Source organism: Hemiscyllium ocellatum, chromosome 14, assembly GCF_020745735.1.
Source record: "Hemiscyllium ocellatum isolate sHemOce1 chromosome 14, sHemOce1.pat.X.cur, whole genome shotgun sequence".
NCBI lineage: Eukaryota > Metazoa > Chordata > Chondrichthyes > Orectolobiformes > Hemiscylliidae > Hemiscyllium > Hemiscyllium ocellatum.
Window position 1 is genome coordinate 5,628,296 of NC_083414.1, and position 17,017 is coordinate 5,645,312.

Sequence of the window (17,017 nt, forward strand, 5' to 3'; positions counted from 1 at the left end):
AAATAAGCTGCAACACAAACAGACTTGGGGGAGCTTGTGTATGAAATGTAGAAAGCTAGCACATAGGTGCAGCAGGTAATCAGGAAGGCTAATGGAATGTTAGCTCTTTTTTCAAAGGGTTGGAGTATAAGATTACAAAGGAGAAAGTGAGGTCTGCAGATGCTGGAGTATCAGAGCTGAAAATGTGTTGCTGGTAAAGCGCAACAGGTCAGGCAGCATCCAAGGAACAGGAAATTCGACATTTCGGGCATAAGCCCTTCATTCCTGATGAAGGGCTTATGCCCGAAACGTCGAATTTCCTGTTCCTTGGATGCTACCTGACCTACTGCGCTTTTCCAGCAACACATTTTCAGCTATAAGATTACAAAGTCTTACTGCAATTGTACAAGATGCTGGTGAGACTACATCTGGAGCACTGTGAGCAGTTTTGATCCCCTTATTTAAGGAAATATATCATTTCATTGGAGGCAGTTGAGAGAAGGTTCACTAGGGTGATCTCTGGTATGGAGGGATTGTCAAATCAGCAAAGACTAAACATGGCAATCATTTCCCATTTTCGGGCCAGTTTTAGTGTATTGCGCCCATGGGTGTTAGTGAGTTTTGAGAAGATTTGTAGCTTAGGTTGAGGTTCTGGATGTAGGTTTGCTCACTGAGCTGGAAGGTTCATTTTCTGACATTTCGTCACCCTACTAGGTAACATCTTCAGTGAGCCCCAGGACAAAGGCTTCATCCGGAGACTCACTGAAGATGTTACCTAGTATGGTGACGAAACGTCTGAAAATGAACCTTCCAGCTCAAGAGCAAACCTACACCCAAAGACTAAACAGATTGGGAGTCTACTCACTGGGGTTTAGAAGAATGACATGTAATTTCATTCAAACATATTGCATTCTTAAGGGCTTAAAGGGTAAATGCTGACAGGGTAAATGTTTCCCCTCATGGGACAAACTCGAACCAGAGGACATAGTCTCAAAATAAAGGGGCACCAATTTAAGACTGAGATGAGGAGGAATTTCTTCTCTCAGAGTGTTCTGAGTCTTTGGAACTCCATGCCACAGACAGCTGTGGGGTCAGAATTCTTGTGTATATTTAATGCTGAGATTGAGAGATTCTTCATCAGCAGGGAAATCAAGGGTTATGGGGAAAGCAAAGAAAGCTAGACGTGAGGAATATTGGATCAGCCTTGACCCTACTGAATGGCCAAGCTGGATCGAGGCGCCAAAAGGCCTATTCCCGTTCCTACTTCTTATGGTTTTATAACAAAAAAAAACTATATTTAAAATGAATTAAGACAATGCAAAAAACAAACTTCTGAAACATGTGCATCACTCTTAACGTATTGTCAGACTTTTTTAAAAATTTCCTTATTGGCTTAATTATTTGCTAGGAGTTTGTCCTTTCAAATCTGTATGCCATTCAAAGATCAGAGCAGATATTTAACTCCATCCACCAAACAGAGACACCCAGATTGTACTTGAGATGGGATTACCTTGTATTTTCCAGTGTCTTCTGCATTTTCTTTGTCATTTTGTCTATAGCCGCTTGCTTCTTTGCCTCTGGTAGAAGGTCAATTTTATTCAGGATGACCACCAACCGGGGACATGTAATTTCACCAATCACCAGACATTCCGCAGACTGCGTTTGCATTCCCTTTGTCACATCAATTACCAACATCATCAGGTCAATAATTTGAGAACCTGTAAGTCAACACAGTATTTCATTTTAGGCTTGGTGGAAGCAATTAACAACTTATCATCTGTACGTAAAAGAAAACAAGTTGCTGAGTAGAATTTACACTTCACACTCAAAGAATATATGGATTAATATGTAAATCCACAAGCACAATATAACCTGCATCATCCTGACAATAAATCATATATATTTGAAAATCTACTTCTTCGGAATATGCTTCTCGAAACAGAACAAAAGGATTTTATATTAATCCATTTTGTATGGATTTTGAAATGAAAACATCAGTCTGAAAGTTAGATTTCAATAAAAAAGGCAGACTTGCATTCTATACCTTCTTTCACCTCCTCAGGATGTCTCAAAGCTGTTAACAACAAAATACTTTCAAGTATTATGGCAGCATGGTGGCACTGTGGTTAGCATCGCTGCCTCCCAGCGCCAGAGACCCGGGTTCAGTTCCCGCCTCAGCAACTGGCTGTGTGGAGTTTACACATTCTCCCCGTGTCTGCATGGGTTTCCTCCGGGTGCTCCGGTTTCCTCCCACAGTCCAAAAATGTGCAGGTTAGGTGAAATGGTCATGCTAAATAGCTCGTAACCTTAGGTGAAAGGGTAAATTTAGTGGAATGGATCTGGGTGGGTGGCAGGTCGGTGTGGACTTGTTGGGCTGACAGGCCTGTTTCCACACTGTAAATAATCTAACCTAGTCACTGTTATGTATAGTCACAAGCTATGCTAGGATCATGCTTTACTATTCAGTGAGTCTTTGCATTTATCTGAACAAGGCAAGGAAAGGATCAGATTAGCTGGGCATTGAATGTAACAATTCAGATGCATGCATGTGCTATAGCCCTGTGCTTGAGGGTACCAAGCACCTGAAGCAACATCTTTGCAAGAACAGTTTGGGGGGGGTGGGGGGATTTGGGGACACTACATGGATGCCAGAAAAGGTAGATACATTGAGAGGGTGAAATGAAGTGGAATGGCAGAAGGCTTTTGTAGACCATAAGTCGAGCCAAACATTTCTTGATGAAAGGCTTTTGCCCAAAACATCGACTCTCGTGCTCCTCAGCCTACCGTGCTTTTCCAGCATCATATTCTCGACTCTAATCTGCAGCATCTGCAATCCTCACTTTCACCTAGTCGAGCCAAACGGTATATTTCTGTGCTATGAGTTCCATGTAACTCTAAAGGAAAAGAGCACTGAAAATTGAAGCAGTCCCACAGAGATTTGAGGTGCAGGTTCTTGCTCCTTACACTGCTGATCTAGAGCAGAAAATGTGAAAACTATACCAAATATGAAAGGTAAATTTACAAACAACCCATCAAAGAATATTTTCATAAAACACTGCCAAACAGAATAGAAGTACAATAAAAGTAGCCGCAATACTAAAAGAACTTTCAGAGAAAAACATGTCAAAAATTGATCCTACAGGACTAATTAAAACAAGTTGAGCTGTTTGGAAGAGTACCAGCTGTTTCCTGTTGTGTATCAAATCATTTTGATAAGTGTAGGAAGGGTTAAGTTTAACTGCACATAAATCATTGCTGTTTTTAGAAGCAGAACTGTTGGAACCACTTCACAACTGAATACACCCAGCAATATTTTTCCAAGTGCTTCCTTGCTGTTTTGCATTTGTAGTAAACTAGCTAAGGTGAAACTGACTCTAAGGTGATCTGATTGTCAGCCAACCCAATATGTACCATAACAAACCGATCCAAGATGCCCCCTAAAAGATTGTGATAACGATAACAGCCTACGTCAATACTTGCTGTCATTAAAAAAAACACATTTACTGTTGCAAAAGATTCTTTCTTAACTAAATGAACAACAGCTTGCATTTATGCACTCATTCACTGTAGTGAAATGTCCCAAGGTGTGTTGCATGAGTGATAAACAACAAATCTGACAATGAACCACACAAAGGCAAATGACCAAAGCTTGGTCAAAGACAGGCTTTAAGGAATTACTGAAAGCAGAAGAAAATGGTACACATGGAGAGGCAATGGCCTAATGTATTATCGCCAAACTGTTAATTCAGCTCATGTTCTGGAGAGCTGGGTTCAAATCCCGGCACAGCAGATGGTGGAATTTGAATTTAATAAATATCTGGAATTAAAAATCTAATGATTCACTGATGTCCTTTAGGGAAGGAAACAACCATCTTTACCCAGTCGGGCCAACATGTGACTCCAGACCCACAGCAGTGTGATTTACTCTTAATTGTACACTAGGAAATTAGGAATGGGTAATAAGTGCTGGCCTAGCTAGTGATGCCCTCATCCTGTGAAAGAACAAAAGAAATGTTGAGACGTGCAGAGAGAGGATTCTACTGCCTAGCTGAAAATACAGGTGGCGTTTAAAGCGATTAAACTCAGTATAGAAGTGCAAAGATCCTGGGTGTGAGTGTGTCAGAACTGTAGATAGTTCAGAGGTATAGACAGACAAGACCAGGAGGTCTCAAGGATGAGAACTTAAAATTTATCAAGGTACACACACACTTCAAATAGGGGCACATGCAAGTTAGTGTGCAAAGTAGTGAGGGTTTAACGGGACTTGGTGCAAATTAGAAATGCAACAATTAAAGAAAACTGGGAAATGTTTATGATGTTCTGAGCTATACAATGTATTATAGTTTCAGAAACATGACATACCATTTGGATCCCTTTATAAAAATTCAGTGAAGTCTCCTTGCTCATGTGCAACTGTGTGGGCTGGAGATTTCTCATCTGGGTTAATGCTTTAGTTTACCCCCCGAGGCATTATGCAAACTTAATTAAATTTTTAAAAGAAGATTATAACATATGTTGAACTGACCAATCCAGTATGGTAACCGGGAACCATAATCAGATTCAGTGCTGAAAGTGTTGGGAATATGCTTTTACTTTTATTCTTTCACAGGATGTGGAGAATCGCCAGCTAAACCAGCATTTCTTGCCTACGCTTCATTACCCTTGAGAAGGTGGTGGTGTACTGCTTTCTTAAATCACTGAGTTGATGTCCCCTATCTAAACTTCATGTGAAGAATGGGAAAGTCAATGGACAGCATAGGATAGTCGCTCACTTTTCAAATCTGCAACCTCTAACACCTGGAACAATATGGACAGCAGGTGCATTTTTTGATTATTCACTTGGACGACGTGGACATGGCTGGATGGCCGTGTTTTTACTGCCCGTCCCTAGTTGCCCCTTGAGAAGGTGGGGGTGAGCTGCCTTCTTGACCCGCTGCAGTCCATGTGCTATGGGTTGACCCACAATGCCCTCAGGAAGAGAATTCCAAGATTCTGCTCCAGCAACAATGAACTAATGGTGATAAACTTTTAAGTCAGAATGGTGAGTGGCTTGGAGGGAAACTTGAGGTGGTAGCGTTCCCATATATCTGCCTTGTCCTTCTAGATGAAAATGGTCAAGTTTGGCAGATGCTATCAAAGGATATTTGGTGAAATTCTCCAGTGCACCTTGTAGATAGTACACACTGTTGCTACTGAGTGTCAATAGTGGAGAGGGTGGATGTTTGTCAGTACGGTGCCAACCAAGTGGGCTGCTTTGTCTTGGATGGTATCGAGCTTCTTGTCAACCCAAACTTGGATATTAGGAGAAAGTAGTTGACCCATTGTCTCAGCCTGCTCCTGTCCCCTCATTCCTGATGAAGGGCTTATGTCTGAAACGTTGATTCTCCTGATCCTCGGATGCTGCCTGACCTGCTGTGCTTTTCCAGCACCACACTCTCGACTCCAAGCTTGCATATTGTTCAGATATTGTTGCATTTGCATGGATTGCTTCAGTATCTGAGGAGTTGTCAATGGTGCTGTACATTGTATAGGAACACCATCATAAATTCCCCTCCAAATCACACTATCCATCCCAAAATGGACATGCATTAATTGTTTCTTTATCACTACTGAGTTAAAATCCTGGAACTCCCAAACAGCATCGCGGGAGTGCATTCACCACAGGGACTATACAGTTCATGGTGGTGGCTCAGATTTTGAACAGCCATCAGGGATGGCCAATTAATGCTAGTCTTGCCAACAACACTTGGATCCTGAGAATGACTGACCAAAGTCAAGAACATTGAGGAGGCAAACATATGTATTAACATTCATTTTTAATACTAATAAGAGCGATTTATATAATTTTGACATGTGCTGGAGTAACTTGTGCATAAACCAGCTAGCATGGCAATTGAAGACAAAATTAGCATTACCTGCAATGCAAGTTTGTAGCAATAGCCACTGGATAAGAATCACTGTAACAACTTTGCTAATATTCTCCTCCCTAACTCTGGAACAGTGGAATTGATCTTCACTGAGAAAACAGGACAGGATGAGAGTAAGGCATTTCAGAAATGAGAGGTGTAACTGCTCATGATATCAAAGTACATTACTGCAGCAATATGGAAATGTTCAGTGTTTATAATAGTTTACTGTTCAGCTACAGAGGAGGGGATGAAATCTAATAGGTCTTGTTAGAAAATATTCTTCAAAACGTAAGAAAATTTGTCAGTTCACATTCTCTCTATTCCATGAGAATGTTGAGTTGTGCTAACAAACATTCCATAAGATGAAGCTAGAGAAGTGATTGCTGGGTCTCTCGCTGAGATATTTGTATCATCGATAGCCACAGGTGAGGTGCCGGAACTGAAGGTTGGCAAATGTGCTGCCACTGTTTAAGAAGGCGGTAAAGACAAGTCAGGGAATTATAGACTAGTGAGCTTGACGTTGGTGGTGGACAAGTTGTTGGAGGGAATTGTGAAGAACAGGATGTACATGTATTTGGAAAGGCAAGAACTGATTTGGGATAGTCAACATGGCTTTGTGCATGGGAAATCATGTCTCACAAACTTGATTGAGTTTTTTGAAGAAGTAACAAAGAAGATTGATGAGGGCAGAGCAGTAGATGTGATCTATATAGACTTCAGTAAGGCGTTTGACAAGGTTCCCTATGGGAGACTGATTAGCAAGGTTAGATCTCATGGAATACCGGGAGAACTAGCCATTTGGATACAGAACTGGCTCAAAGGTAGAAGACAGAGGGTGGTGGTGGAGGGTTGTTTTTCAGACTGGAGGCCTGTGACCACTGGAGTGCCACAAGGATCGGTGCTTGGTCCTCTTCATTTTGTCATTTATATAAATGATTTGGATATGAGCATAAGTGGTACAGTTAGTACGTTTGCAGATGACACCAAAATTAGAGGTGTAGTGGACAGCGAAGAGGGTTACCTCATATTACAACAGGATCTGGACCAGATAGGCCAATGTGCTGAGAAGTGGCAGATGAAGTTTAATTCAGATAAATGCGAGATACTGCATTTTGTGAAAGCAAATCTTAACAGGACTTATACACTTAATGATAAGGTCCTAGGGAGTGTTGCTGAACAAAGAGACGTTGGAATGCAGGTTCATAGCTCCTTGAAAGTGGAGTTGCAGGTTGATAGGATAATGAAGAAGGCATTTAGTATGCTTCCCTTTATTGGTCAGAGTATTGAGTACAGGAGATGGGAGGTCATGTTGCAGCTGGACAGGACATTGGTTAGGCCACTGTTGGAATATTGCGTGCAATTTTGGTCTCCTTCCTATCGGAAAGATGTTGTGAAACTTGAAAGGATTCAGAAAAGATTTACAAGGATGTTGCCAGGGTTGGAGGATTTGAGTTATAGGGAGAGGCTGAACAGGCTGGGGCTATTTTTCCTGGAGCGTCAGAGGCTGAGGAGTGACCTAATAGAGGTTTACAAAATTATGAGGGGCATGGATAGGATAAATAAACAAAGTCTTTTCCCTGGGGTCAGGGAGTCCAGAACTAGAGGGTATAGATTTAGGGTGAGAGGGGAAAGATATAGAACATAGAACATAGAACACAGAAAAATACAGTGCAGTACAGGCCCTTTGGCCCTCGATGTTGCGCCGATCCAAGCCCACCTAACCTACACTAGCCCACTATCCTCCATATGCCTATCCAATGCCCATTTAAATGCCCATAAAGAGAGAGAGTCCACCACTGCTACTGGCAGGGCATTCCATGAACTCACGACTCGCTGAGTAAAGAATCTACTCCTAACATCTGTCCTATACCTACCACCCCTTAATTTAAAGCTATGCCCCCTCGTAATAGCTGACTCCATACGTGGAAAAAGGTTCTCAATGTCAACCCTATTAAACCCCTAATCATCTTGTACACCTCTATCAAGTCACCCCTAAACCTTCTTTTCTCCAATGAAAACAGCCCCAAGTGCCTCAGCCTTTCCTCATACAATCTTCCTACCATACCAGGCAACATCCTGGTAAACCTCCTCTGCACCCGTTCCAGTGCCTCCACATCCTTCCTATAGTATGGCGACCAAAACTGCACACAATACTCCAGATGCGGCCGCACCAGAGTCTTATACAACTGCAACATGACCTCAGGACTCCGGAACTCAATTCCTCTACCAATAAAAGCCAGTACGCCATATGCCTTCTTCACAGCACTATTTACCTGGGTGGCAACTTTCAGAGATCTGTGTACATGGACACCAAGATCCCTCTGCTCATCCACACTACCAACTATCTGACCATTACCCCAGTACCCCATCTTCTTGTTACTCTTACCAAAGTGAATCACTTCACACTTAGCTACATTGAACTCCATTTGCCACCTTTCTGTCCAACTCTGCAGCTTATCTGTATTCCGCTGTAACCTGCCACATCCTTCCTCACTTTCAACAACGCCACCGACTTTTGTATCATCCGCAAACTTGCTCACTCAACCTTCTAGCCCCTCCTCCAGGTCATTTATAAAAATGACAATCAGCAATGGTCTCAAAACAGATCCTTGCTGAACACCGCTAGTAACTGCCCTCCAAGATGAACCTTTACCATCAACTACTACCCTCTGTCTTCTTCCAGCCAGCCAATTCCTAATCCAAACCTCCAAAGGACCCTCAATGCCATACCTCTGTATTTTTTGCAGTAGCCTACCCTGGGGAACCTTATCAAATACCTTACTAAAATCCATGTACACCACATCTACCGTTTTACCCTCGTCCACTTCCTTAGTCACCTTCTCAAAGAATTCAATAAGGTTTGTGAGGCACGACCTGCCTTTCACAAAACCATGCTGACTATCCTTGATCACATTATTCCTATCCAGATGTTCATAAATCCTATCCCTTACAATTCTCTCTAAGACTTTGCCCACAACAGAAGTGAGACTCACCGGCCTATAGTTACTAGGGTTATCCCTACTCCCCTTCTTGAACAAGGGAACCACATTTGCTATCCTCCAGTCTTCTGGCACTATTCCTGTAGACAATGAGGACATAAAAATCAAGGCCAATGGCTTTGCAATCTCCTGCCTTGCTTCCCAGAGAATCCTAGGATAAATGCCCAGGGGACTTATCTATATTCACCCTCTCCTTTATAGCCTTTATAGGAAAAACCTTCCCAGGTAAGCTTGCGCTACATCAGCTTCCGGGTCCGCTCCGCGCTTTTTTTTAAAAAAAACTTTTTAATTTAAACCGTTAAACAAACGTAACCGCGTCTACAAACCGATAAGAGACCTAAGGGGCAACTTTTTCACGCAGAGGGTGGTACATATATGGAATGAGCTGCCAGAGGGTGTGGTGGAGGCTGGTACAATTGCAACATTTAAGAGGCATTTGGATGGGTATATGAAAAGGAAGGGTTTGGAGGGATAGGGGTCAGGTGTTGGCAGATGGGACTAGATTGGGTTGGGATATCTAGTCGACATGGACAGGTTGGACCGAAGAGTCTGTTTCCGTGCTGTACATCTCTATGACTCTATGTCACATGTTCAGTAAAATATATTAAGACATCTTTTTATTTTTCTGTATTTTTGGTGAGGGAATTATTCCTGGTATGAAATTAGACTGGATCAATTTGCACTATATTTTAGACTGGAGATTAGAAGAATCAGGGGAATCTCATAGGAAACTATAGAACTCTAACAGGGCTAGACAGGGTAAACACAAGAAGGAGGTTCCTGCAAACCAATCAGGCCAGAACCATGGGAGATAGTTGAAGGTCACTTAGGACCGAAATAAGGAAAAAATTTTTCACTCACAGAGTGATGAGTCTGTGGAATTCTCTGTCACAGAGAGCAGTTGAGGTCAAAACACTGAATGTTTTTAAAAACAAGACAGATGTCATTCTTAAGGCTAAAAGGATCAAGGGGTATAGGGAAAAAGCAGAAACAGGGCACTGAATTGGATGGTCAGCCATGATTATATTGAATGGCAGAGAAGGCTCGAAAGGCCAAATAGCCAACTCCTGCTCCTGCTTTCTATGCTGTCACCATTGAGTCCAAGATTGGAATGTCATGTTGTGGCTCTATGGGACAGTGGTGAGGCCACCTTTCGGATACAGTGTAGACTTCTGGTTGCCCTATTATTGAAAGGATATTATTAAATTAGAGAGGGTGCAGAAAACGATGTTATTGGGACTGGAAGGTTTGTGTAAGGATAGGTTTGGACCTTTTTTAACTGGAGTGTAGGAAGTTGAGGGGGTGACCTTACAGAGTTTTGTTAAATCATGAAGGGCACAAATAAGGTGAATAGCAAAGGTCTTTTTTCTTAGGGTAGGGGAACCAAAAACTAAAGGCCCCTTTTTTAAAGTGAGAGGAGAAAGGCTTAAAAGGGACCTGAGGGTCAACATTTTCACACAGAGGGTGGTTTGTATGTACAACAACCTGCCAGAGAACGTGGTAAGATGCAGATACAGTTATAGCATTTAAAAGACATTTGGACAGATACAGGAATAGGAAAGGTTTATAGGGATATGGCCAAATGCAGATAAATGTGACATTTCATTTGAGTAACTTGGTTGGCATGGATCAGTTGGACTGAAGAGTCTGTTACCATGCTGTGTGATTGCATGACTCAATGAAACGGGAAAAGAACTATTTTAAAAACCAAGGATGGTAAAAGATGACTATCCATTTTTAAAAGCAAGTAACCAGATATTCACTGTAAATGCTATTTAAACATCTGCTTTGTTTAAGCAAGTATGGAGATCTAGTTACAAATGAGCTGGAAACGGAGATAAATGTACAAATTAAGTTTTGTCAGGCAGCAAGTAGCTGATTACCTGGTCACTAGAACATAGACTAAAGGCCTCCTGCTTGTCAACAACTTTGTAATTGGTTCCTAGTATGATGAACAGCTTGTGGAAGTGAATTTTGAGGATGAGCCATCAGACCTCCGAAAGGAAGGAGTAGTTTTTGCTCTGCAGTAAAAAGTTTCTCGAGATAACCAGTTTATTTCCCCGTTCCAGTAGCTGTAAACTGTGACGTTTAGTTAATTTCAGAGGTTTTGAGAGGGTGAACCATTCATTCTGTGCGTCCTGCAAACAAGTGAAGGTATCTGGAGAAGGAAGGTTGAGAAGGAGCATTTGAATCAGCAAAACCTGTGGACAACAACCAGTAAACTAGCTCCCCAGTCTTTCCTTTCTCCTATAACACTCATCTTTTTTGTTTGGCTGTGTTGTCTGTATGTGTGCATAGACAGGAACTCTGAGAATAACAGAATGTGATTTCCAAAGTGCTACTCCAGTGAGTCGTAATAGTACCCAGTCTCTATCTGTCGGTGCTCACTCAGCGGTGGTTCTGAGCAATGATCAGAAGTTGGAAACATTGTCTGATTTACTAACTCCTTTCTTCAGGCTGATGCCAACAGTAGTTGCAACATCGCTAAAGACAGTTTGGGCTGAGATCAGCCAACACAAGCATCAAACCTATTCCAAGGAATTGTATGAATGGGTGAACAAGAAAACTAGAAAATAAAGACTTGAAGCTTCAAATCCTAGCCTCTCGCTACTACTTGCAAGAATTAATGTTTAATTCTGCACTCCCCCTCAAAATATTTGACAAAACCTGCTGTATTGAAGTTTAAGAGAATTTACAATGCAAATCTCCTTAACCTCAGTGGCAATTTCCAAAAATAAAACTGGCAAGTACAAACTGAACAAACAGCAAAGAAACAAAAATCAATAAGCCAGCAGCTAAATTAAAATAAATTGATCATAATCACGTAAGATGCTGTTGGGAAATTCTCCAATGGGCCAATGTATATGCTTGTTTTACCACAGAGGTCTTTCTTACAGGCCAAACATGCCAATGTACGTGTTGTGTAATGTCAAATCTAAATGGGGCAAATAAGTTTTATAGAAAGAGGGGGAAGGAAAAATTAACCAGATGAGAATTCTGGAACAACTGGGACAACACATCTATCCTGGGACAGGCTAAGCAAAGACATGCCAGAGAATTCCTAGAGGCTTGGCACTCCAACCACAACGCCATAAACAAACACATAGATCTAGAGGCCATCTATTAACACCTCAGAAAATGAACAGGAAATGACATCACTACAAACCCTAGGAACCCCATCCAGGAGAAAGATATAAATAGAAAGCAGGAGATAACAGCTTCGTTTCACTTGGAGGTCACCACTGATGATGTTACCTAGCCAGGTAATGAAACGTCTGGGTATCAAACCTACAGCTCAGCGAGCAAACCTACACCCTAATTCTAGAACAGGCAAATTAAATTAGCTGGATACTGCTCTAAAAGCCAGGATCAAGGATCGACATTTGCAGCACAGACCTTTGTGTGTTTGAACATTTTTAATGAAATATTTATAGGAATGTGAACATATTCAAGATGAGATTTTTCCTCAATGGCATTCTGCTAAATAAATCCCATTTCATTAAATTACTTGAAAGCCCAGCTCATCAAGTCATATGTAACGGCAATAATTTGCTGACCATATTATATATATTCTGTAGAAACAGGAAGAAATCCTCTCTTTATGAAAAGCTAACAACAAATTGCTTTTGAACTTCAGTCACTATTTTTATTTACGCAGAAGTGGAAAATAGTCTGGACACAGCAAATGAGGATGACTAGTTGACCTCTATTTTTAACTGAAGCATAAATATTAGGAAGGAAATGTTTCAAATATATGAGAGGGACTTAATATCGATGTATAACATTATAAGAGGCACAGATAGACTGAATAAGAAAGTAATTTTTTCGTTAGGTGAGGAATCAATAACCAGGGAGCAAGGATTTAAGGTAGAAGATGGAAGGTTAAGAGGAGAGTTAAGGATAACGTATATCACTCTGAGGGTGAGGAGTCTCTGGAAATCACTGTCTGAAAGGGAGGTTGAGTCAGAAACTCTCATAATATGTAAACAGTATTTATCTATTCACTTACATTGCCATAACTCCAGAGCTTTGGGTCAAAAGTTGGAAAGTGGGATTAATGTAGTTACATCTTTGATGACCAGCACAGACATTGTGTGCCAAATGGCCTCCCCCATTGCTATAAGAATCCATGAGTATATCTTTGACATTCTCTCAATAAGGGAGTCAGGACCAATATTTAATGGGCTTTTTGAAAACAAAAAAATGCTGGAGATCATCACGAATCAGGCAGCACCTGTGAAGAGAATGGAAGTTAATGTTTCAAGTCTAGATGACTCTTCATCAGAGCTGACATGAAGTGTGCAGTTCTGAGGAAGAGTCATCTAGACTCAAACATGAGCTTGTTCTCTTGCCACAGATGCCTGAAGAAGGGTTACACACAAAACATTGACTTCTGCACCTCCTGATGCTGCCTGGCTTGCTGTGCTCTTCCAGCCTCCTGTCAGTACAGATTCAAAGCTACGTAACTCTGTGATCTGCCTGTATTACTCGCAAGACAAAGCTTTTCCACTGTGCCTTGGTACACGTGAAAATAAATTCAATTCAATTCAATTCAGTCAATTCAAACTGACATTTTGAATACGGTCAGGCATGAAAATTGACCCTTAACAATTACCGGAGTTATTGTGCAGAGCATGCAGAAACTCACATGTAGGAACCATGATGAAAATCCATGTCTCATCATACTGTTATAGTACAATAATCTGGTGGTCTATATCCAACACCACACAAGAATAACTACTTAATACTCATTTTCCTACACATTCCCCTGAAGCCGGCAATCCATCCCTGGATACACTTGCGGCACCTCATCTAAGTGCTTGCACTTCATGTGTGTGAGAGTGGTTGCAGCCTACTTCACCACAATCTTGCTGTCACCAGAGAGGTACCTGTGTTTTCTATAGTAAGAATCACTAATTAGCAAACAAGAACGGAAATCCTTTTTGAATGTTTCCTTCCGTAACCCAAAGCCTGGAAACCATTTGTGCTGTCACTGTTGCCGGTGCTGTCTAAATTGAGATTGATTCACGGAGGGTCTTGCAGGAGTTGAACTGGATTTCTTTTTGCTTTACATGGCCCATTCTTTCAGTACACCCCTCACTGTGTGCAACCTTACCATGCCTGCAAAACAACACTACCTGCAGAAGGAATTCTGTTAAATACAAGTCTTTAAAACTAATTTCACTCTCCTTTTGAATTATCTTGTCGTTTATTTAAGTTTGAGGATAAATGAAATTGCAATCAATTGAACAGTTCCACAATGCAGTCTTTGGTCAGTATCTCTCACACAGGAATCCAAAACATCACACTCCTGTGTTGTGGCTTGTCGATGGTGGACAGGGTTTGGAGAGTTGGCAGCCAAGTACCTGGCAATTGGTAATCCTTCAGAATATACCTGGAAGATGTGGCAATCATAATACGCTTGAACATAAAAAAGAAGAGATCAAGCTATCTCATTTGGTGGTGGTTATTGCTTAGTATTTTGTATAGTGCAAATGTACCGTGCCACTTATCAGTCCAAGCCTGAATATTGTCCAGATCTTGTTGTACGTGGCCGTGCTATGACAGCATCTGAGGAGTAACAAAAACTACTGCGTATTGCAATCATCAACCAACATCTCTACTCCATCATATGAAGGACGGACGTTCATCTATGAAGCAATTGAAGATAATCATGCATAAGATAGTACCCTAATGAATATCTGTATGAGGTTTTGGGACTGCAATGTCTTGCCTCCAAAAATGACAATAGTCTTCCTTTGTACTTGGCATCGAGTGAAGGGTGGCCCCCGATTCCCACTGACTTTAATTTTCTTAGCCTTCTTGTGTGGCCTTCGCAGAATTCAAACTAAACATCAGTGAGAAGGTCAATGTTGACTAAGTCACTTTCTTGATTTTAGGACATCTCAAAACTCTTTACAACTAATGAAGTACTTTTGAAATGTAGTCACTGTTGCATTCTAGGAAATGCAAAAACAATCTTTGTTAGATTAGATTCCCGACAGTGTGGAAACAGGCCTTCTGGCCCAATAAGTCCACACACTGACCCTCCAAAGAACAACTCACCCAGACCCATCTCCCTCTGACTAATGCACCTAACACTACGGGCAATTTAGCATGGCCAATTCACCTGACCTGCACATTTTTGGACTGTGGAAGGAAACCGGAGCACCCGGAGGAAACCCACGCAGACATGGGAAGAATGTGCAGCGGACGGTCAGCCGAGACTGGAATCGAACCTGGGTCCCTGGTGCTGTGAGGCTGCAGTGCTAACCACCGAGCCACCATGCCGCCATTTGCACAGCAAACTCCCGCAATCGATCAGATCATGGCCAAATAAGCTCACTCAGTGATTTTGGTTGAGGAATAATGATTCGCCAGAAGGTCAAAGAAAACTTTCTTGGCTCTTCTTTCAATAATGTCTTGAGATCTTTTCTTTCACTTAACAGTCAACTGGGTTATGGTTTAACATCTCATTACAAAGGTAGCAATTTCAACAGTGCAGCTCCTCCTCAGTATTGTACTGAAACGTCAGCATGAATTGTATGATGATAGGAGAAAGTGAGGACTGCAGATGCTGGAGATCAGAGCTGAAAAAGTGTTGCTGGAAAAGCGCAGCAGGTCAGGCAGCATCCAAGGAGCAGGAGAGTCGACGTTTCGGGCATGACCCCTTCTTCAGGAATGATGATAGCGGCAAGCATTGAACAATGACCATTATTGCAAGCAGTGAGACAACCAAAGAGATACCACTGCTGCTTCCTTCTCAAAGCAGACAAGTCTCACATTAATCAACCTGGAAAATAACAATCAAACTCATCTCACTCAACAATTCACACAGCTGGCAAGCCTTAAGTGTCAGCTACTATTTAGGCTGGAGATTCAGTTTGGTGCCTGATCTGATTAAATCTTTCATTCATAAATAATGTTGCAATCAGATCCGTATCATACACAAGGAGATTCAAAGCAAATAAATGGAGCAAATAGTTAGCATCACTTAATTATGGGGAAGCAAACTACAGTCAGTAACTTATCAGCAAAAAACGACTGCATGAGAACCCTACTCAATCTTATTTAGCATGTGTTAGCAATGTGTATCCAACACAGTAAGGAATTAGGGCCAAAGGAATCCAGTGACATATCACAATGGCTTTTTGCATAATGTAATTGGCTGTTCGATATCTCATCTGGGCAGAGTATAAACTTCTGTGTCAACAACCGCAGAATGATGCAACATAGGAGGAGGTCATGCAACCGCTGTATTGGTTCTTTAATTGATCTATTCAATTAGTCCTACACCTTCTACGCTCACCATCGGGAATTTACCCATAATTTTATCATTCTCAGTGTGGGTCTGCAGAAAATTAGGTCATTTCTTAGAGCACCTCTGCACAGAATAACAGAAAACGGCAAGGTTATGTCATTCCTATGCAAGCAAGACACCATCACCTTCAATTTGTTTTTCTATACAATGGAATGGAGCAAATCTGATTTTCTAAACAGGACGTATCTTTTCTATATTTTTACATGTATAATGCATGTTTAAAAGTAACATTTGTCGCAACAAATATGGGAAAATACAATGCCTCTTCTTTCAAACCTTGCCAAATTGAGGGAGAACACACCTTCTGTTATTTCTGTTGGGCCACTATTCAGTTGAGAGAAAATTACAAAATAAGCACTAGCAACGAAAACACTGAGTATGCTTCCACTTACTGGTTTAATGATGGTCACATGAAAAGTAAATTAAGGATTCCACAAATTAAAATGACCAGCATGGGGGAGATTCAAGATGGTGGCAATCCAGTAGATCTGAGTCTTCAGAGCTCTGACAAAGACTCAGGCAAAGTGAGGTGCCCACCCTCACTGCACCTGTTAAATTACACAAAATAGCTTTTGCCCAGCACTCTTGGCCATTTTGCATCAAACTTCAACAGTTTGGTGCTTTTTCTAAAATGACTAAGGGCAAATACTCTCACAGTTCGCAACAGACAGGGACCCCTCCTCCCCCCTCCCGCAGCAGCAGAGATGTCTGCGGCCGCCTCGGGGGACTTACCTACAGAGGCGAGCCTGATCTCGGAGCTCGTCAAACTCCGAGAGAAGATCGATGCGTCCATTGAGGAGACCCAGTCC

General features: G+C 41.6%; 1 protein-coding gene across 1 annotated transcript in view; it reads right to left on the reverse strand.

The window, feature by feature from the left end:
• Window positions 1-17,017, reverse strand: part of eefsec (eukaryotic elongation factor, selenocysteine-tRNA-specific) — a 400,574-nt gene that overhangs the window by 287,356 nt on the left and 96,201 nt on the right. The window contains exon 2 of the mRNA XM_060835334.1: window positions 1,490-1,697. Within this exon, the coding sequence (XP_060691317.1) occupies window positions 1,490-1,697 (208 nt within the window). The remainder of the gene's footprint in view (window positions 1-1,489; window positions 1,698-17,017) is intronic.